The sequence below is a fragment of the Stegodyphus dumicola genome, chromosome 9, assembly GCF_044657685.1.
Source record: "Stegodyphus dumicola isolate Sdum_Otavi_A_Nest chromosome 9, ASM4465768v1".
Taxonomy (NCBI): Eukaryota; Metazoa; Arthropoda; class Arachnida; order Araneae; family Eresidae; genus Stegodyphus; species Stegodyphus dumicola.
The window spans coordinates 100,358,319-100,382,432 of NC_140776.1; the positions used below are offsets into that span (position 1 = coordinate 100,358,319).

Below are 24,114 nucleotides of genomic sequence, written 5' to 3' on the forward strand. Positions count from 1 at the left end.
TTTTTATATAAAATCTTGCGTGCGGACTATACGTGCGAAATTACGGTACTTCCATTGTGGTTAAATTCTAAGTGAAAGCAATAAAGAACAGTACTGTAGAGAAATCTCATAAGTGGATATATTAGAATTGAGTTTAAGTCAAAAAGTATCACAACTTATGCATAAAAACTGTAGAACAAAAAGAGCACATATGAAAATAGCGGTGTTGCTTGTAAAAACTATAGATTAAAAGAACAATATCAGCATCTTTCAAAATGTCTATCTCCACTGTGAAAAAAATAATAAACAAAAATTTACATTTAAAAAAAAAAAAAAAGCAACAAATACAATGCTTCTTTTCTTCTTTTAAGATAAGTGTTTGAATACAAGTTCAGATAAAAAAGGTCTTTAAAAAGTACTTCATTAAAAATGGGAACTTTTTGTGATTGTACATGAAGTATGGCTATATTTGAATCACTAACAAAAAGTGATAAATTTATTATCATAAAAGAAGATTCTTTGTACAATCTATTGAATATTCTTTTCAGAACAATAATAAACTGATATCAAATATTGTTCGACTAATGTATAAACTATTAATATATATGTAGCTAGATTTTGTTATTAGACCATAATTATTATTATCTTTTAACATGACATTGCCAAATCATGAATTATTTTTATTATTTAAAATACTTCAGCAATTGGAAGTATATGGCAATACCAAAAATTATATATATAAAAAAAGAGAGAGATTATATAAGGAGTGGCTATATGTTTGATATTGCCAATTGCAATTAAAAAAAAAAAGAAGATTCACAACTAGATATTACAGCAGTCCCATATACACAATTTTAGTGTTCTATGACTAATCATTTGAGTCATGCAAGATACAAGCATATGAATGAACATATAGACGACATGAAAAAAATCCTTTTTGAATACATTTTACAGTCCTCTCTTGTCTCCATACATACAGGCGTAACCCCCCCCCCAAGAAAAGAGGGGCCCAAATGGATTCAGAAATGGTCATATTCCCATTAAAATATAATACCTGAAATTATTCATGATTACGATACTTCCTTTACTTCATACAAAGACGTAAAAAGATATTCATGCTTTGCATTAACAATGTTAAAGGAATTGAAATCCACCAGGACAAAGCCTCAAGTCATACAACAATATCTATGATTAAATTTCAATAAAAATGGCAAAGAAAATGAATTTAAAATAAAATATGCATATCTTTTATATATACCGAAGAGCCATTACATTATGATTATCCTGTTAATAACATGTAGAACCCCATTTAGCCCTCAAAACTGCCAGCAACCGGCATGGCATTGCCTTCACAAGGTGCTGATAAATAGTCTGAAGTATCTGGTACCAATCGCTCACCAACATTCCCGCACATTTCGAGAGGGTAGCATGGCAGCACGAATTTGGTTTGGTTTCCCAGGTGGGACCACAAATGTTATGTCGCGAATTTCAATTATTAATATGTGTTTAATGTCATTATTATTCTAATGTTTTGATTTGTATTCATGTGTATTTTAACCCGGAAAAAAGTATTCTTAGGCTCTTAAGGTATTGTTTAACTTGTTATTCTTGAGTAGGAATTGTAACTAAGGCGGGAAACGGTTGCGGAAGTCATCTGGTTTATGGCCTTTTAACAATGGAGGCAGTTGGGAGTGACTCTTGGCATGTGAAAACTCTTGGTAAACCCTTTTAACTCTTGGCATGTGAAACGGAAATCGCTTTCCTGTCGCTTTGTTAAAGTTTGCAGTTTTCTTACTTCAAGACAGTGGGAGGTGTACTAAGTTAGATAATTGGATGCTCATAAAAGCTAGTTTCGCTTGTTAGTTGGAGGGTCTATTTCTTTTTCTCACGTTATGAGTGCAGATGTTTTTCGGATTTCATTGTCAGATTTTCTGGTGTTTGATTCGTCATGGGTGTGTCATTTTCTCAATTTAGATAACATAAAATTCCGGGATTGGTAAGATTTAATTTTATGATTTTTTTGAAAGCCTATGAACTCACAGAGGTGGACAAACCGAGATTTCCTGAGTGCTTGCACCAGGCTAGAGATCATTCTGTTTCCTGATTCTTTCAAGCTAAGAGTAAGAAGAAAACGAGTGGCGGGGGCTTGATCCCCTTGCGGGTTTTGCTCTCGCGAATGCCGTGTACCAGCGGGCGGCGGTCTTGAATTTCTGTCGGTTTTCAGCTGATGAGAATTTTGCTCGAGTTGAGACTAAGTGCTTATGCAAAATATAGCTTTGCTGCTGATTCCTTATATTTTCACAAGAACTTTAATTTGACATTCTTGAGGTTACCTTAAAACTTGATTTTGTTGAAGCATTAGCGTTCCTGATTTAAAAGCAGTTGGACTAGTTGTTGAACTATCTAAAACTCCGTATTAATCCGTTGATGATGGAATTCTCGATCTCTTCGAATGGTCAACGAAATGAGTAGGACGATCTGTTGAACTAACAGCACTCCATATTAATCAGTACATATATATTTTTTTAAGCTTAAGTTGTTTTGCTTATTTCAGTTTTGATTTGTAATTGAAGTTCTAATTTTTTTTTGTTGTTTAAAGTTGGTTGTAAGTTTAAATTGTAACATTTGTAAACTTTAAGTTTTGATTAGGTTGCTTTTAAAAGTTCTGAGTTGAAGTTGTTTAATTTTAATTTGAGTTTAGGGACTTAAGATTTTTGTTTTTGTTCTAGTTGTTTTGACCCTTAAGGTTGTTTAAATTTTAACTTTAATTTTTTTTTCTTAACTTTGAGTAATTTAATTGGTATCCCTCTTTCTTTTAACGTTAAACGAATACATACTTTCTGACTGGCAGTAGAAGAAAAATAATTTAATTCTATTTGTATTTCTTTTGGATAAATTGTGTTTAGTCTCAATTGGTGGCTGAGGAAACAATTATTACAGTGCTGACATTTTTATTATGTATTATAATGTTGTGTAATTAGCAGCTTCATTTTTTTAATTTACCAAAGTCATTTTGTATTAACTTAGTTCAGAGATTTTCACCCCTTGCCCTCTTTCCTTCAGCGGAAATTCTTATCAGCAATTGTACTGCACCCCAAAATTCCTTTCTGCTAAGCGTTCCACCATGTGTGTGTGTGTGGGGGGGGCGAAAGTGTTTGATAGTTTTACCATGTGGTTTACACGAAAAGAGGACCCTGTTTTGCTGGACAAGGCTAGCAGGGTGATGTTCTACAGCATACTTATGGTGGGGGAAAATATACGTTGAGACAGAAGATCTGCATTATTGACTGGGACCCTGAAGCGAGGTTTCTTTCCCCCTGTTTCCGCCTGCAGTTGTGATGACACATTGGTGTGGCCTTGGAAGTTGAACGATGGAATAGCGAGAAACGGCTCCTTTTGGTAGTCGGGAAACCCTTTCCCGTGAAGATCCAAAGTGTGGGTTGCCTTTTTTTGGCTTCCAGCTAGTCACCATCTACGCCAAGTTTTCAAAAAACGCGCCAGCTACTAAAACGGCTGCGCAGTGTTTTTCGAGGAAAAGAGAGGGAGAGGAATAATGGATCGACGCTGACATTTTTTTCCTGAGGCTTGAGGCAGCTGCAGCGACTCTTCTATCTTCTGCCTGGCAGACGCCGAAAGTTCGGGAAATATACATCATACTCGATATGCTAAGCCGTGAAGGGAAACTGAAGTGACTACAGATGATAACCTCAACGAACCTTCTTGACGGAATTGCTGTTTGAGCGGCAGAACGGAGCCAGACCGCGACGATGTTGATATTATATTCTTGTTTACTTTCAGTTACGCTAACTTCTATCTTTTCCTTCCCATAGTTATGCCGAAATGCCTGTAAAGATATCCCGAGTCATATTACCTTCTAAGTCTCAAGATTTTTGTGTGAAATTTCCTTTATGGTGTTGGGGCCCCCACTAACCCTGTTTGTTTAAAGGTATGTTTTATTTAGTGTTCTTCAGCTATGTTCAATAACCAGCCACCACGTTTTAATTGTAACACAATAGTGAATGTCATGACTCTTTTTTTATGTTTTGTAATCACAATATATTCCTACCTTAAATAAACATAAGTTCATTTTATTCTCCTGTTTGTATTTATTGAAATTATCTTTTACACTGGACCTTAAACATAGAACGGGTTAACAATATTTTCACAACGCAATTATTGATTTGTTTACATATTTTGTTTTTATGTTTCACTATGACTGCTCACAATACTTAGTATGTTATTGTTAAAATATTGATTGATATGTTCTGTTAAGTGACTTATACACACAGTTACCTACCGCATAACACAGAATGAACTTTTCTCTAGTTGTTTCACAAATATGGTGTTCATTTGTAATTATTAAGTATGAATTTATGTTGTTTATATAACATAAAAATGGTGCCGTGCTTTTAGTTGGTCCAGTGTATTTAAAAATTTCTGTGCTAGTAGTGGTGGCAGTAAATTTAATTAAATGCTTAATTAGTTAAGTTTTGATTTTCATAATTGCTTTTGTTTACTGTTTTGATTACTGTTATGCTTTGTGATGAAAATTGTGTTTAATTAAGATTACACATATTATTTTGCTGTTACACTTTTACATGGTTTATCAGTTTAACTTTCACAATGCCCGTAATTCATAAATTAGTAAGGAAGAATACCAGAGCACCTACCAGAATGGCGGTAAATAACAATTCTACTGGGAATCAGACTACACAGCCTACTACTAGTAGAATATCAGTTTTTGGGGCTGATCCCCTTGTGTCTATTCCCACTTTTAGTGGAGGTGAAGGTTCTACACAACTTAGTGATTTTATTGACAGAGTTAATTTAGTTGCAGCACATGTTGGCTGGACTGATTCTGATAAGTTGACTGCCATTAAAGTAAAATTGGAGGGTGAGGCGGCTGCTTTTATTCGCAGTAATCCTCGTCTCAAGAATGAGAGCAACTTGGTTGCTGTAGTGGATGCCTTAAAGGACAGATTCTCGACAGTGCACAATTTGTATGCTCATATTAGAGCATTAATTCAGGCTTTTCAGAAGCCTAGAGAGACAGTTAGGCAGTTTGCTGCTAGAATAGAGGCACTTTCATGTAAAACTGTGCCATTGGATAAAATGGAAAATCCAACTGTGGAGAGTCAGAGACTTGATTTACTTTAGTCAGTTTTTCTGGAAGGTCTCCATTTACATTTGAGGCGATTGTTGTTACCTCAGAACCACAAAACATATGCAGCAGCTAAGAGACATGCTATAGCTGAAGAAGAGGTTTGGGTTAAGACTCATGTAGATGAGCTTAACAATGTGCACACTGTTGAAGTTAATGCAGTTTCCACTCCTCGTGTAACAGTTAAGGCTGCACAGGTTAATGGTTCAAAAGACGAACTAACTGCCGCTATCAAGGCACAGCAAGAGAACTTTGACTAACATGTTAGGAAATTTGCAAACACAAGTACAGTCATTGATGTCTAAGTCTACAGTTAATAGTAGACAAGTAGGTCCTCGTTGTTACAGATGTAATAGGTTAGGTCACATAGCTAGAAATTGTACGGTGAATTTATCTCAGGTTCCTACCAATGTCAGAGCGAGACAGTTTTCATGTAACATTGCTAGCCAGCAAGGTAATGCTAGAGTAACACCTAACACACAACAGGTTCCAGGTCAGGCTAATACAAGCAACATGACTCAGTTAAATCCTCAGGCTCCTGTTTTTAGCCAGAATTTAAACTAGTTAGGGGTAGGGAGAGCAAAACCTTCAGTTCATCCCAGGAAGCCCTTTTGAAGGTACCTTCAGTGTATTCAGTTTCTTTAGGTGAAGCACCTCTTCCAATAGTGAATGGCTCGATTTTGGGAAATAAACTTAAATTTCTTTTTGCAATACAAAATTAAATAACAAAGCAATAACAAATAACAAAGCAAATTAACATTTGCTTTGTTAGCACATAGAACTGGGAAGCATCAGGCTTTGGATGATTGTCCGGCTTTTCTTTTGTATGGCCGAGATTTAACGTTACCTGTTGACATTTTGACACAGTCAAAATTTAGGACGTATGATGACACTAAGACGTATTCAAAGGATTTGCTCATAAGACTGCAGAAATCATTTCAAGTAGTAAAGACAAATTTAACTACTGCAGCTGAGAAACAAGAAAATATGAGAGAGTCTAAAGCTTATCACAAGAACGTAGAGTTAGGTGATACAGTGTATTTATATACTCCTGTGGTACAGCCAGGAACGGCTAAGAAGTTATGTAAATTTAACAAGGGACCTTATCGAGTAGGATTCAGGAGCTACTGTTAACTTGTTAAATGCTAAATACTGTCAGTGTTTTGGAAAGAAACTAAAAGTTCAACCTTGTGAAGTTTTTTTAAAAGGGATTTCAAGCAACAAGGTGTTAGTTAACAAGAAGGCCACTTTGCCTGTTAAACTTCAAGATCAGATCTTTGAAACTGAATTTCTCATTATTGATAGTTTGTCTGATCAGTATGCTGCACTGTTAGGAACTACATTTTTAAGTTTAAACAAACTGTGTATTGATTTTAATACATTTAATTTGCTAGGTCAACACATTTTAATGCCTTTGCACCTTCACAAGTCTACGTCAAATGCTGATGTTTCTAATAATTGTGCTTCATCTCCTATTAACCCTCCTAATGATATCTTTTGCTACTCTGTGACAAAACATAAACTTCCTCCTTTCTCTGAGAATATTCTCAAAGTCTCATCTTCTCTTTTGCCCTTTTCTCAGTCTTCTGTTTTTATTGAACCTCTCACTCACCATCAGCACTCTAAATTTTGTGTAGCACGTTCAGTCAATAGTAAACATGATAGTAATGAATTTTTCATTAAGGTTGCAAATTTTTCTCCTGACTTCATACACATCAACAAAGGTATGAAATTAGCCACTTTGGCTCCTGTTAATGCCAGTACACCTGATATTCAGCCAGTATTTTTCAACGAGTCTTGAGACTGGTGATCAGTTTGACCCCTGGGGAGGTCAGCTTGACTTAAGTCATTTACCTGAACAACAGAAACATGAACTTATGAGTCTCATAGACAAGTATAAGCATATTTTTGCTTCTTCAGTTACTGAACTTACTGGTTGTGATACTATTTTGCATAATATCAATTTAAAGGACAATATTCCTGTCAGACAGAAACCTTACAGAGTTCCTTATCATTTAAGACAAGAGTTAGATAAACAAATTGCTGAGTTGTTAGAGGTTAAAATTATAGAGGAAAGTGATAGTGCTTATTCTGCACCTGTTATTTTGGTTAGGAAGCAAGATGGTAGTTATCGTTTGGTTACAGATTTTAGAAAATTGAATGAAAAGACTGTTGAAGATTCGTTTCCTCTGCCAAACATGTTTGAACTTATTGAGGGTTTAGGGAATGCTACTTATTTTTCTACGTTGGATTTAACCTCAGGTTTCTTTCAAATGAAAATACACCCAGAAGACACCTATAAAAGTGGTTTCACTACACCTTCTGGTCATTATCATTGGACACGTGTTCCTTTTGGTTTGAGAAACGCTCCTAGTTCTTTTCAGAGACTTATGTCAATTGTGTTAGCAAATCTTTCACCTTTACAGATAGGTATTTATATTGATGACATAGTTATAGCTTCTAATACATTTGAAGAACACTTAAACAAATTAAAAATTGTACTTGATAGACTTGATGCACATAATCTCAAATTGAAACCCTCTAAATGCAATTTTATGAGAAATGAGATTACTTATTTAGGCTTTAAAGTTTCTGAAGGTAAAGTTAAGCCTGATGACAAAAACCTTAAGGTTATTAATAGCTTTCAAGTGCCTAACAATAGGAAGGAAGTGAGAAGATTTTTAGGTCTTGTAGGATTTTATCGTAGATTTATTCAAAATTTTGCACACAAAGCTTTACCACTAACTGAATTAACTAAAAGTAACTTTTAGTTGGACTGATGAAACTCAACAGGCTTTTGATACTTTAAAGACTGAACTTTTAACACAGCCTATTTTGGCTTTACCTGACTTCAAGAAACCTTTTGCCTTGTGTACAGATGCCTCGAATTTTGCTCTGGGAGCCATTTTAGGTCAAGAGGATGAGAATGGATTTTTACACCCTATTTGCTTTGCTAGCAGAAAGCTGAAGGGTCCTGAAATTAATTATAGCACAGTGGAGAAAGAGGCATTAGCTGTAGTTTGGGTGACTGCCCATTTTAGACAATATCTCTTAGGTAAAAGTTTTATTGTTTATTGTGATCAGGCTTCACTTTCCCATGTGTTAAAACTAAAAGATCCAACATCTAGGATGGCCAGGTGGATAATGGGGTTGTCTCAATACGATTATAAAATTATTCATAAACCAGGGAAATTGAATTCGACTGCTGATTATTTATCCAGATCTGTCAATGTAGCTGAACAAATACAAACTTCTACTACACCTGATCTTATACACACCATTAAAGAACAACAGGCTCTAGATCCTTATTGTAAACAAATAAAAGAAGAATTACTAAACAATAAAACTCCAAAACCTCTTTCACAAATTTTTTCAATTGAAAATGATATCTTGTATTGTAAATTTAAAAATCCTAAAGCTCGTTGGCAAAAACTAAATAGAATTGTTGTACCACAAACATTAGTTCCTAAAATTTTACAACAGAATCATGATTCACCTGTAGCTGCTCATTCTGGTTTTCATAGAACACTTCATAGAATTCAGAAAGCTTTCTTTTGGAAGAACATGCATAAGCAAATTCTAAATTACATGAAGTCTTGTCATTTGTGTATACAGAAGCGTGGTTTTAAACCTTCACAGAAAGCTTCGTTAATGAGAGTTCCAATAGCTAATAGGCCAATTGAACGTATTGCCATGGATATTGTAGGCCCTTTGCCTTTGACAGTTTCTGGACATAAATATATTTTGGTCATTACTGATTATTTCACTAGATGGCCTGAGGCTTATGCTTTACAAAATTGCTCGTCTGAAACAATAATTGAAAAATTGGAAATGTTTATTGCTTCTCATGGTGTGCCACAGCATATAATTACAGACAGAGGTACAAATTTCATTTCACAAGCTATTACTGATGTTTATAAAAAACTTGGAATTTGTAAACACACCACTACAAGTTATCACCCACAATCAGATGGAGTTGTGGAAAGGTTAAATGGTACACTCATCAATTCTTTAAGTCATTTGGTATCTGAAACACAGGAAGATTGGGACAGGCATTTACCATTTGCTTTGTTAGCACATAGAACTGGGAAGCATCAGGCTTTGGATGATTGTCCGGCTTTTCTTTTGTATGGCCGAGATTTAACGTTACCTGTTGACATTTTGACACAGTCAAAATTTAGGACGTATGATGACACTAAGACGTATTCAAAGGATTTGCTCATAAGACTGCAGAAATCATTTCAAGTAGTAAAGACAAATTTAACTACTGCAGCTGAGAAACAAGAAAATACGAGAGAGTCTAAAGCTTATCACAAGAACGTAGAGTTAGGTGATACAGTGTATTTATATACTCCTGTGGTACAGCCAGGAACGGCTAAGAAGTTATGTAAATTTAACAAGGGACCTTATCGAGTAGTAGAGAAGTTATCAAAGGTTAACTTCAGGATAGAGTTGGTTTCTAAACCACATACACGTCAGGTAGTACACGTTGATCGTTTAACCAAGGTGCCGGATAGAATTACATTTCCTACTTTAGAGATCTCTGATCAAGATCGTTGTTCTGCTGGTCAACTTTAGTGACACTACTACACAAGTGCCTTACAATTTAAGGTCTAGGGACACTCATGGTTTTGTAAAGAAGTAATTGAGCTTTACACCTTTGTACATATTGGTAGGGTTAGGAAGTTATTTTCTTCTTCACCACAAGTTTTGTTTGTGTACGATATTGGATCCAGTGTTTTTGTTTTGTGTGGGCTGCGTGATTGGTTAGTTGTTTTAGGGTTGTTTTGGCCTTATCCAGCTCACGTTTTGTCAGGGTTGTCAACCTTCTGGTCACAATATTGGTTTTTTTTTAAATCTTGGTGGGTGGACCACTTGGTTTCTTCTTCAAGTTAAGGTTATCAAAATTTTTTTTTTCTTTCTAAGTGGCGACTTAGGACTTTTAGGCTTAGTATTGACTTGTTGGTTGTCGTTTCTTATTTTACGTGTTGCTGAGTTTTGGGTTATTTCACTTTTGCCTACTTTTGTATCTATTTGGGTAGGTTAGTTGAACAATTTAGGAGCAATTTTGTGTTTTACTTTGTAGTTTATTGTTTTATTTTGCAAGACGATATTATATTTCGTTTTGGTATTGGATTCAGTGTTCTTTGTAGTTTTGTCGGGTTCACCGTATGGGTTTGGTGAGGTTAGTGGTGTACTAAAGTATACAAGTTGAATTCTTGTGTGTGTTTTTTTTGCTCGGCTTGTTTAGCCGTTACTTTGAGTGGTTTGTTTTGTTGTGAGTGTTGGGTGTTTCTGATTCTCATTAGAATTGGTAAGTTAGTTAAATGTGTTTTCACTTAAGTCTTTTGCTATTATTTTATAATTTCTGCCCAGTTTTAGGTTTCCATTTAATTCTTATTTTCTGTCACTGTCACCACTACTTAGCTTGTATCTTGCATTATGAGTGTTTGTAAAGTCAGAGACTATTGATTCTTTCGAAAAATTTTGGTAACCAAAATTTTTCTTTTCGGCACGGGGGAGGATTTGTTATGTATTAATCGTTATATATATATATTTTTTAAGCTTAAGTTGTTTTGTTTATTTCAGTTTTGATTTGTAATTGAAGTTCTAATTTTTTTTGTTGTTTAAAGTTGGTTGTAAGTTTAAATTGTAACTTTTGTAAACTTTAAGTTTTGGTTAGGTTGCTCTTAAAAGTTCTGAGTTGAAGTTGTTTAATTTTAATTTGAGTTTAGGGACTTAAGATTTTTGATTTTGTTCTAGTTGTTTTGACCCTTAAGGTTGTTTAACTTTTAACTTTAATTTTTTTATTTTAAAACTTTGCGGTTGCACCTTTGTGTGTTAATTTTTTTTTTCTTAACGTTGAGTAATTTAATTGGTATCCCTCTTTCTTTTAACGTTAAATGAATACATACTTTCTGACTGGCGGTAGAAGAAAAATAATTTGATTCTATTTTATTTCTTTTGGATAAATTGTGTTTAGTCTCAATTGGTGGCTGAGGAAACAATTATTACAGTGCTGACATTTTTATTATCTATTATAATGTTGTGTAATTAGTAGCTTCATTTTTTTAATTTACCAAAGTCATTTTGTATTAATTGTATTTTGTATTATTTGTAGATTTTCACCCCTTGCCCTCTTTCCTTCAGCGGAAATTCTTATCAGCAATTGTACTGCACCCCAAAATTCCTTTCTGCTAAGCGTTCCACCATGTGTGTGTGTGGGGGGGGCGAAAGTGTTTGATAGTTTTACCATGTGGTTTACACTAAAAAAGGATCCTGTTTTGCTGGACAAGGCTAGCAGGGTGATGTTCTACAGCATACTTATGGTAGGGGAAAATATACGTTCAGACAGAAGATCTGCATTATCGACTGGGACCCTGAAGCAAGGTTTCTTTCCCCCTGTTTCCGCCTGCAGTTGTGATGACACATTGGTGTGGCCTTGGAAGTTGAACGATGGAATGGCGAGAAACGGCTCCTTTTGGTAGTTGGGAAACCCTTTCCCGTGAAGATCCAAAGTGTGGGTTGCCTTTCTTTGGCTTCCTGCTAGTCACCATCTACGCCAAGTTTTCAAAAAACGCGCCAGCTACTAAAACGGCTGCGCAGTGTTTTTCGAAGAAAAGAGAGGGAGAGGAATAATGGATCGACGCTGACATTTTTTTCCTGAGGCTTGAGGCAGCTGCAGCGACTCTTCTATCTTCTGCCTGGCAGACCCCGAAAGTTCGACTCTTCTATCTTCTGTCTGGCAGACCCCGAAAGTTAGGGAAATATACATCATACTCGATATGCTAAGCCGTGAAGGGAAACTGAAGTGACTACAGATGATAACCTCAATGAACCTTCTTGATGGAATTGCTGTTTGAGCGGCAGAACGGAGCCAGACTGTGATGATGTTGATATCATATTCTTGTTTACTTTCAGTTACGCTAACTTCTATCTTTTCCTTCCCATAGTTATGCCGAAATGCCTGTAAAGATATCCCGAGTCATATTACCTTCTAAGTCTCAAGATTTTAGGGTGAAATTTCTTTTATGGTGCTGGGGCCCCCACTAACCCTGTTTGTTTAAAGGTATGTTTTATTTAGTGTTCTTCAGCTATGTTCAATAACCAGCCACCACGTTTTAATTGTAATACAATAGTGAATGTCATGACTCTCTTTTTATGTTTTGTAATCACAATATATTCCTACCTTAAATAAACGTAAGTTGATTTTATTCTCCTGTTTGTATTTATTGAAATTATCTTTTACACTGGACCTTAAACATAGAACAGGTTAACAATATTTTCACAACGCAATTATTGATTTGTTTACATATTTTGTTTTTATGTTTCACTATGACTGCTCACAATACTTAGTATGTTATTGTTAAAATATTGATTGATATGTTCTGTTAAGTGACTTATACACACAGTTACCTACCGCATAACACAGAATGAACTTTTCTCTAGTTGTTTCACAAATATGGTGTTCATTTGTAATTATTAAGTATGAATTTATGTTGTTTATATAACAGGAGTTTAATGTATGAACTTCACCCTGTGAGTGAATTTTTCCCCCATCTTTTGTATTTAAATTGTAACCGAGTAAAGATACTATATTAATATACGTGTGGTACAACCGCCTAAATTGTGAGTTATGGAATGTTAAAAAAAAAAAAAATTAGTACACCTAACATGAGTATAAGATTTAAAATGATATATATGTTAATTTACCTCTTAAGGTTAATTTGTAGGGGACTGACCAGTTTACCTAGTTATATGTTTGAATATTCTAGAAATTAATAAATGTGTTTGATATATATTTTATGTTTCATTTGTTTAATTTAGTCTAGTTTCTGTGGTCTGTCATGTCGCTCCATTTGTTTGAGCCGGGAGGCTTTTAAGAAACATGGAATTTAATTGAATTTGGAGTTATTGATTATTTCCTTTTGCATAGGTTTCTCACAACGCTAACCTAAAGTTAAATTGTACTACCACTATAAGATTGATTGATAGATATGACATACGATTGTTTATTTGATTCATCTTTTGATATATTATGAATAAGAATTGTTTTGAATTATTTGATATTTGATTTTTTTGTTAATTTTATCTGGCACAACAACCAGTTTAAGTTAAAGTTTAAAATAGTTATAAAAACAAAAATTTTCAGATATAAAAATTGAAAACTTTTAATACCACCACTACAAAGTACTACTACCATCAACACTCTTAAACAAAGCTCAGATCGCATAAATTTACGAGTGTTGGAGAAAAAACTCAATCATGATGTTGTGATTTTAATTTTTGAATTTAATAGTTAAAAATACTTCTTTGCGTACCACCTATTCTCCTCCTGCGTACCACTGGTTGAGAACTTCTGCTCTATTGAATTAATGTTGGGTGAATTGAGAGGTCAAGACATGACTTGAAATTCACAGGAATGTTCCTCGAACTACACCCTGACGATTTGACCTTTATGACATTCTGCAACGATGTTCTCGTAGTGCACAGATGTCAGAGATTATTCTATGGGGATTATGGGTCCTAATATGCTCCATGAAAACATTCCCCACACCAAAATACCATGCTAAATATTGTTACACTATATATATAAACTCTTATTATATATGTAGTTAGATTTTGTTATTAGTCCAAAAATATTATTATTTTTGTTAACATGACATTGTCAAAACATGAATTATTTTCATTACTTAAAATACTTCAACAACTGGAAGTATATCACTAATATAAAGAACTGCAAAAATAAAGGCCGGGTAAGGGAATGGCTATGTGTTTGGTACTGCTGACTGAAATAGAAAAAGGAGATTCACAATTAGATATTACACCAGTCCCATATACAAAATTTCAATGTTCTATGGCTAATCGTTTTTGTGTCATGCGAGATACATGCATATGAATGTACATATTGATGTCATGAAAAAAATCCCTTCTGAATATACTTCAAAATATGTTTTCTAAAAAATAGTCCTTTATTCTGTCCATATGTACGGTTATAATGCAAAAGAAAAAGTCCAAATGGATTCAGGAAAATTCATTCAGCATTTTTTTTTGAAATTCCAAGCACTGGTTGAATTTTTTTTTTTTTTTTTTTTGATTGAAAAGCATCACCTCTTATTGAATTACAAAACAGCGAATGGCTGTTTAAGTTAGTATTCTATGTTGATTTGACGAAACATATGAAAGAACTGAATTTGAATTTGAAAGGGAAAAACCAGCTTCTCCCTGATTTATACACTAATATCAAACTGCTCCAGCAGAAAATTATATTGTTTCAATCACAATTACATAAAAAATGTTTCACACCTTTTAAAACATGTGAAATATTTAGCCACACTACTCAAACTGAATTTCCCATCGATTCTGCAATCAAAGCTTTGAGTGCTTTGAAGATAAATTTTGATACTCGTTTCTCAGACTTTGATGTCATTGCAAATGAAATTAAGATTTTCACTGCAGTGATATAATTAAGAACAAATATCAAAACTCATCTTAGTTGGAATTTTATATCTTCCACTGGTACGACTTGAAAATTTGCTCATGGACTGTTTTCTGTATTTGATACTACTTACCCGTGTGAGAAAAAATTTTCTAAAATTAAGTACACAAAAAATGTTTAGAGATACAAGTTAACCCATGAATGAACATCTTAAATCTCTTTTAATAATTTGTGCAAGTAAAATTGGTCTAGAACTACAAACTATTGTCAGCGGAAAATCACAACAACACAAATCTCATTAATATTTTTTACAAGCTTTATGTAAGCAAGTAAATAAAACCAAGTTATTATTATTCTGTGTTTTTTTAAATCCAACTTATCACAGCAACAATAAAAATATGCCATTAGATGCTATGGGCAGGATTGATGACACTGACAGACCAGATTTAGCTTGCGGAACATAGTTTGGAGAACCCTGGGTTAGACTGTTCCAAATAAATGCTTAACTCGTCAGCACACACGCTGTGGTAAAATCGACACTTTATGTAGTCTTTTCTTAGAAAATAAGAGAAGGTCGTACATGACCTTTCTAATACTTCATGTACCTTTCAAGATCAAGGTTAGGAAGGGGTCGCCCAGAGGAATTTTTTCTCAAGTCCTTGGGATTTTGAGTTTTTTGGGGAAGGAATGTGCAATGGGATTGTAGCTATCCCACGCATGTACTAATGTTTCACTTCTAGAGAGACATTCATTGAGATGAGTGCATACGAGTGAGAACAGTAACGGCTACGGGTTCTTCATGCTAATGTTGAAACTGATAGTGAAACTGAAAATTCCGATTCTGAGTGCAATAATTTTTCTGAAAGGGCTCACGAAACTGATTCTGACCAGTAATATGATGATTCACATTCTCCAGTAATATGATGTCAAAGAAGATATGATCAATTCATATCTTCTTTGACATTTGATGATTTTTATGTTTGAAAAGATGGAACAATTCAAAGTAAAAAATTACCCTCGAAAAACGTTCGGACACGGCCGCACAATATAGTGACACATTTACCTGGTGTCAAGAAAAGCTTTAGAAATTTGAAAAATCCAACTGAGTGTTTATCGCAAATTTTTGATGAAGAAATAATGGAAGATTTGGTGAAATCAACAAACATTTACATTTCATCAATAAGAAACTTCTCTAGAGAACGTGATGCACAAGAGACAAACACAGCTGAATTGAAGGCATTGTTTTTCCTATTATATTACGCTGGAGTGCTGAGAGCAGCAGCAGAAAAGATTCGTGGTCAGCTGACGGAAGTGGAATAACTGTTTTTTTTTTCAAATAACAATGTCTATCAACCGATTCCACTTTCTGTTCAGGTGTTTTAGGTTTGATGACATAAATTTATGAGCAGAGCGAAAAATGATGGCTAGACTTGAATTTATTAGAAATGTTTTCGAAATATTTATCAAAAACATACGAAAAATATATTCTTTATCTGAATATTGTACTATAGGCGAAAAATTAGAACCCTTTCGAGAAAGGTGTCAATTCAGACAATATATAAAAAGCTATTCAGACAATTCAGACAATATATAAGCTCCCAAGATATGAAATAAAAACTTTTGCTTTTTGTGATTCTCACACATTTTACGCATACAACCAAGAAATTTATGCAGGACAGAAGCCTGTCGGACTATACAGACAATCAAATGTGGCATTGGATGTTGTATAAAGACTTATTGCACCAAAAAGTGGCACTGAAAGAAATATAACTATGGACAATTGGTACATCAGCATTCCTAAGGGCAATGAATTATTGAAAAAGCACAAATTCACATGTTTTGGGACACTTCGAAAAGATAAGCGTGAAATTCCAGAACAATTTCTGCCAAATAAAACAGGCTTCTGTACTTCTGCACGTTTTGGGCTTAGAGGTAAAGAATTAACTCTTTCTTCATATGTTTCAAAAAAAGAGTAAATCGGATCTTGCTCTATTATCCATGCATGAGGATAATCAAATCGATCCATTGTCTAAAGAGCAGCTCAAGCTCGAAATGATAACTTTTAGCAACTCTAAAAAAGGTGATATTTATAATGGCCGAACTGCTGACAACGATAGCATTGTACTGGTCTCTTTTTAGTACTAAATTTCTCTATTACAATGTTGAAACTTAACATGTTATTTAGTTGGTGAATCAGGTTTCCTTCGAAATTTTTCTTTAACTCCAGCAGGAATATTGGAAGTCTTGCTATTACTCCTTTACGATTTCTGGTGAATTGCTTAACTTTCGAAATCGGATATTTTCTGAATTCTGAGTCTTGATATATAGCTTCTTCCTTTACAGAGGTGGGGACATTCTTCAGTATTACATGTACAATTGATAGGAATGAAATGGAATATTACTTGCTAGTAGGAGTTGGTTCATTTTGCTGTAATTATTATTCAGGTTTTTAGTACAGACAAAAATAGATTTAGTTTTCATCTGGCTTTCATAAGCCTCAGTACAATTTTTCTTGAATAGTTCATAAGTATCATCCAATCACTTTCTTTGTACGAGAACACAATGGGTGGGGGTAATACTTCCGAGTTAGCTCCTCCTTCAGGATTTTCTTATGAAAAATTTTGAAGTGCCAGGAATCAGTTGTCTTGAACCAATCGACAGGAACAATGAATTATTAGTTCACATAGCATTTTAGCGCAAAAATGAAAACTGCATTCAAATTTGGCATAGACGCTTTTGTCACAGAAACAATGACGCGATCAAACAACTTGTAAACAAAGAACTCCTGAAAGAATTAGACTAGATTAATTGTAAACATAATACAAATGCATTCAGTGCATAAAATGTAAACTGATTTTTCGTGTTCCAAAGAATTGAAACTTACAGCATTCAAACTACATGAACTCACACTGATGTTTTAGGACCGGTACAAACACCATCTGTCAGTGGTTACCTGTACTTCATAACTTTTATTGATGATTACAGTAAGTTTACAATGATTTACTTAATGAAAAGAAAAAATGAAGTAATTTCTAAGCTTAAACAATCTATTTCTCTTACGAAAAATAAATTCAGAAGAAAAGTAAAAATGCCAAGAAGTGATAACAGTGGTGCATATGAAAAGTAAAGAACTGGAAGAATATCTTATAAAACATGGTATAAATCACCAGCTAAGTGTTCCGCATTGTCCAGCACAAAATGGAGTTGGTGAATAAATAGAAATGACAAGATGTCTTTAGCTGATGCAGGTCAACCTTACAAATACTGGACGGAAGCAGCGCTGATTGCAAATTATTTACAAAATTGTATGCCTATGAAACCCAATGCGAAAACATTGTACAAATTATGGAATAACAAGAAACCCAACCTCTTTCATCTGAGGACATTTTGGTGCAAGGCCTTTGCTTACATCCATAAATCTAAAAGGGGTAAACTGGGGGACACTGCTATAGACAGAATACACATCAGGTATGACAGCAGAAGTAAAGGCTACAGAATTTTAATTCCTGGAGACAAAATCATAACTCGATCAATAAGATTTATTGAAGACACTGGAACTAATTAGCCTGCAAGTGTTTCTTTGAACCAAGATAAAGATAATCCTAACGAAGAAATCTTTAAACAAGAAGAAATAAAAATTGAAAAAACTGAGGGGGGGAAGGGGGGATTAAACGACGAATTTTTAGAACTCGGAAGATCGAACAGAAACACAAAAGGTAAATCTCATGATTGCTACGGATATCATGCAAAATATCCAGTCTGTCCAGAATCCCAAACCTGGAAGGAAATTCAAACTTTGGGGGGGGGGGGGAACTGGTTGACAGCTGTTCAAGAAGAGATTATTTCACTAGAAGAAAACAACACTTAGGAATTAATTGACTTATCAAAAGGAAGAAAAACAATAAGCTGCAAATGGACTTTCAAAACCAAGCTCAATGCAGAAGGAAAAATCTAAATATACAAAGCCAGATTAGTCGCAAAAGGATTTAGCAAGAAGTTTGGATTTGACTATGATGAAACCTTTGCTCCTGAGGTAAAATACACAATTATGGGCTTTCCTATGAGCAGCTTCATATAAAAACATGCCTGTCAGACATATGGATGTCAAAACAGCTTTCCTTCATGGAGAACTAGAAGAAATTTACATGACTCAATCTGAAGGATATGCAAAAGCTGGAAATGAAAATAAAATTTGCAAGATGAAGAAATCAATATATGGACTAAAAAAGCAACTAGAGCTTGAAATCTGAAAATAAAAAAAATACTTCTAAACATATCATTTAAACAAAGTAAAACAGACCCAAGCTTATTTTTCAAAAACAACTATGAAAAATTCACATATATAATATATGTAAACGATATACTTAAGGAAGTGAAAGTGAAGAAGATGTAATGAAAATAATTCAACAACTAAAAGCTAAACTGGATATCCAAGTCCTAGGAGAAGTCAACAACAACCTGGGATAAACATCAGAAGATCTAAAGGTGGAATCTTTGCTATAAACCAAAAGAAGAAAATCGAAGAACTAGTTGAAAGATTTGGACTGCAAGATGAAAAACCAACATATACGCCAATGGAAACAAACTAGCGCAAACTAGAAACTGAAGATGATCTTCTAGAAGATAATACAGAATATAGACAAGCAGTAGAGGCATTACTATCCATTGCAACAATCATTCGACCTGATGTAGCACGTGCTGTCAATCTACTGAGTAGAAGAAATGAAAAACCTCGGAAAATTGATTGGATTGCTGTTGAAAGGGTCATTCAATACTTAAATACAACTAAAGACTTGAAGTTGATCTTCAACAAAATTAGACCAACATCTGAATATGCAGTTAGTACAGTTAAAAGTCGTTAATTCGGACTTCAAAGCTAAAAACTTTCTGTGCATGCGGCGCGTTGACACATGCGCATAGGCGTTTACGCGTGCGAGTAAGACCATTTACCACTGCGCATATGCATGTGCGCAAGCGCAGAATACGTTTTCGCGTGTGCGTTTTATGTATAACGGACGGTATAATCTAAAATTATCTAATTATCTATTTCAGTTAATGTTGATGATTGCGTTGTTCCTTAATTTTCGAATTGGATCCGGCTTATTATTTTTTGCAGACTGTAAGAGCAATTTTATAAAAGTAAACTTGAACTTTCGATTATGTCAAATAGAATTTCCGATTCTGGAGCTCCCAAAGGATCGTACAAAATGAAAGTATGTTTCGATGTCCATCAAACAAAAAGTGGAATTGCTGCAAAAAATGGATAAAGACATGAAGAATGTGACAGAGAGGTTAAAAAAAAAAACGAAAAAATTTCGATTGACAAGTTAGTCGGTATTCTCGGCACAACAATTAACGGGACTTGAACAGCGGAACTTTGTAACTGAACAAGAAATTGTGTCTGTTTATAGAATTAAAGAGAAAGTATTATAACATAAAACGAAGCAACTTAAAACAACTTGCATTGAAAGAAATGTTTAATAAAGTAAACAAATAAATATTAAGCTTTTTTTTTTTTTTTTTGTAAATTTTGATACCCTTTAGATCATAATTGTTCTTTATTTCATAAATTACGGTTTCATATTTTTAATTTTAGAATTTCTGCATGCATTCTTACGAGATTTAAACTGATGATCTATAATCCGGAAAAATCGATAATCCAGAATCGCCAAAGTCCCGAGAAGTCCGGATTAACGACTTTTGACTGTATATGTAAATACTAACTGCATATTCAGATGTAGATTGGGGAAATGACAAAACAGCTATAAAACCCATTAGCAGATACATATTCAAACTAGGAAACAATTACAATTTATGGAACATCAAAAGGCAAAACTGACTTGCATTATCTTCAACTGAAGCAGAATATGTTGCAGCAGCTAATACAGCTCAAGGAGCACAATGGCTCTTAAATTTACTTGAAGATTTAGGGCTAAAACAAAATCTACTAATTATTCTCTATGAAGTTAACAAGTCATGCAGCTGACTTTCACAGTAAACAAGAAACTTTCACGAGTCAGAGGAAAAAGAGTTCCAGAACAAAACATATAGGTGTCAAATAACCCTACTTGCTTGAACTTCAACAAAACGGCATCCTAAGCCTAGACTACTGCAGAAACTCTAACATGATTTTGCAGACCTGTTCACCAAACTGCTAGGCAAGCCTATGTTTGAGAAATTTTGAGAATCACTGCAACAGTGATGCTGTCCATTAGGTAGGGGGACTGGTATACAGTGATGAACAGAACGCCAATAAGGCGATAGACAATGTAATCGGTGCACTACCGAAAATGTTAACCAAGTGACTCGCTTTTCTCTCTCACAATGACTAATTATTGAATGCTCTCTTGATATATATTACGAAAATTCTAATGAATCTTATTCTATTATTATTATGTATAAAATAAATGTGTTCGTTTGCAATTTTCATGTACAACCTCTTTATGGATTACTAAACTATGATGATGATGCTGGGCACTACTGAGAAGACAAGGTAAGAAATAGTTTTTTTTCCTTACTTTGGTAATTTGCTGTAGAAATATTTACAACATTTATTATCAAACATTTAACATAAATTCAGATCTTTAGTGGTAGCTTTGCTAACAGTAACTGAAAGTATATGCTGAATTCACAGATATAAATATATAAAAATGTACTTAAATAAATTTTTACATTGATTTAATATTACTCCGAACTGTATAAATTAGTAAATAAAGCTCCTCTCGTAATATATTTTTAGAATACCCAATACACCTTTAAAAATGTGGTAAAATGATTTATGACTTACAACTTTCCAAAAGCCCATATTTCCATATTTATCTGCAGCAGTGACAATAATTCTGTCTGGCAAAGGGTTTAGTGCCATTGCAGTTATCCTAGCAGGAACAACTTTGGCGACTTTAGACTCATCTACTTTCATGAAAGGAAAACGAGAGACATATCTATAAGATAAAATGGAAAAAAAAAAAGCATTACACTATATTTTGGGATGGATGATTTAGATTTTTCCTTTCAATGATGCATTGCATATTGTATTGAAGCATATTAAACAAATTCACACATTAAATAATAATACAGTTTGTAATTTAATACAGGTACACATAATTTTAATGCATCATAACACGTAATTATACAGTGGTACAAGAACAACTAAATTTAAAAGTTTCATTTTTTTGCACTATTTCAATTTTAAATAGCAGGGAAAATATAAACAATAGAAATTAATAAACTCCCCCCCCAAAAAAAAGAGATAATATAGCCAAATAAAAATTGAAATAGACCTGAGAAATGAAAACAAACCTAAACAAATATAACTTTTTCAAAATCTCAGTATGACCTAACTTATAGTTCTAGTAACTCTAATACAGTCTTCCATGAAAAACAAGTCCCATCAAGCATTTCATATCCTAATTACCTCTGATAAATTTTTTTACATCTTAGAAAGCGTTCACAGATATTTCAGACTGTATTTTTGTTTCATCTTTTTATGAATTTACAATATTGTTGGTTTTAGATTTAGAATACATTATAAAAATTATGTATTTCAACAAAACAAAAGGCTACAAACACAGTTGAAAAATTTATGATTACTGATTTTTTACAATTTAGCATAATTCAATAATATCATAAGCAAATAGGTAACATTCTACTCAATTAATTAAAATTCACCTTGGTACTTCTTATTTAAAATATTATTTACTTCGAATATTAGCAAATAACACATCGTTCAATAAGTCCTGGGACTAACCGACAGATGGTGTCAGTAATATCAACTTGACTTCGCTGCTCGAAATAACTATCCTTTAAATGACACGTGTCTGATTTTCATGGCAATTGGACATGAAACAGTGAAGCTACAGTGATGAAAATGACGCTGCGTATGCATTTGTGAACAAAATTGATAAAAAACGAATTTCAAGTGTTGATCAAACATTGCTATTTAATGGGCAAAAATACCATGCAAGCTCAGCAATGGCTTAAAAAATGTTATCCAGACTCTGCTTAATCGAAAACAATCACTTGCTAGCGATGTGTTGATTTGTGAAGCATGATCGCATGGATACAAATGATGCGGCCAGCTTGGGGAGGCCAAATGAAGCAGTCACTACAGAAAATGTGAAACAAGTGTTGAAAATCGTGATGAACGACCACAAAGTAAAAGTTCGCGAGATTTTTTAGATGGTAAACATATCAACTGGAAGTGGGCGTATGATTTTACACATGAAAAGTTGGGCAAGAAAAATGTGTTTTCCAAATGGGTACCATATGTGCTCACAATGGAATAAAAGCAACGACGAGTCGACGATTCACAGAGCTGTTTGTCACAGTTTACTCACAATAAACAGGTTGTAACGTGTTGGTATGTGACAATGTACGAAACATGGATCCACCATTTCACTCTGGAGTTGAAGGGGCAGCCAGTTGAGTGGCGTGCAGCCGGTGAAAGCTGTCCGAAACATCCAAAAACGCAACAGTCAGCCGGCAAAGTCATAGCGTAAGTGTTTTGAGATGCGTGAGGTATAATTTAAATAGACTACCTTGAAAAGAAAAGAATCTATCAATGCTGCCTATTACAGTGAGTTATTGGTGCATTTGATGTAACCACACATGAAGAAGAAAAAATCATCTGCTATCAAGACAATGCAAACACTGGTTACGTTGAATGAGTTGGGCTTCACTCTGCTTGCCCACCCACCATACTCACCAGACTAGCCTCCAGAAACTATTGGCTGTTTGCTGATCTGAAAAAGATGCTCAGGAGAAAAGGATTTGGCTCGAATGAAGAAGTCATCGCTGCCACCGAAGCCTATTTTGTGGACAAGAACAAATCGTTTTACAAGCATGGTATAAAAAAATTAAAAAAGCGTTGGAATGATTGTATAGCTTTTGGCGGTGATTGTGTTGATGAATGTTTCGTTTAGCCAGACGAAACATTTTGTAACTTTTCCGAAAAAGTTCCATCTGGAGACGTGTTCCCCATACGTTCAAACAATCAGACGAAAGTTCTGCTTCTGAGGGATCACGGTAATATGGATATGGCTCTCATTGTGAAATCATGGACAGCGGAAATAGATGCCTATTTAATTGAAGAAATACGGAAAAAGCCACATATATATTGCTGTTTTGTTGTAGCATAACTGCCATTTTTAAATGTTTACATATTCATTAAATTTATAATCGTGGAAATTTCAGAGTAGACAATATTTTATGACATGCTATTTCTGATGATTTGTTTACAAATTATTTGTCGCCAAAAGTTTGCCAAATTTATTGTATTTCGGGCTAATAGTGCGAGATGAATGTTATTGTTATATAACAGAATTTTTTTATTAAGGGGAGTAATTTTTTAAAATATGTTTGTATATGTATGCACGACTTTACTTCTCTGCTAATTACTTTTAAATTGAAATTGCATAATCAGCGATTATGTACATTTATTAAAACAGATTATTTTTAATTAGGATACACATTAATTTTGTATGCTATTATCTTATGTTATTAATGAAATGCTTTTTAGATTATAAACACATTAAGA

At 34.1% G+C, this 24,114-nt stretch overlaps 1 protein-coding gene across 8 annotated transcripts in view; it reads right to left on the reverse strand.

The window, feature by feature from the left end:
• Window positions 1-24,114, reverse strand: part of LOC118196617 (WD repeat-containing protein 76-like) — a 133,167-nt gene that overhangs the window by 24,160 nt on the left and 84,893 nt on the right. For all 8 annotated transcript variants that reach the window (XM_085823814.1, XM_085823815.1, XM_085823812.1 and 5 more), the window contains one exon: window positions 21,367-21,520. In XM_085823814.1, coding sequence (XP_085679940.1) covers window positions 21,367-21,520 — 154 coding nt within the window. The remainder of the gene's footprint in view (window positions 1-21,366; window positions 21,521-24,114) is intronic.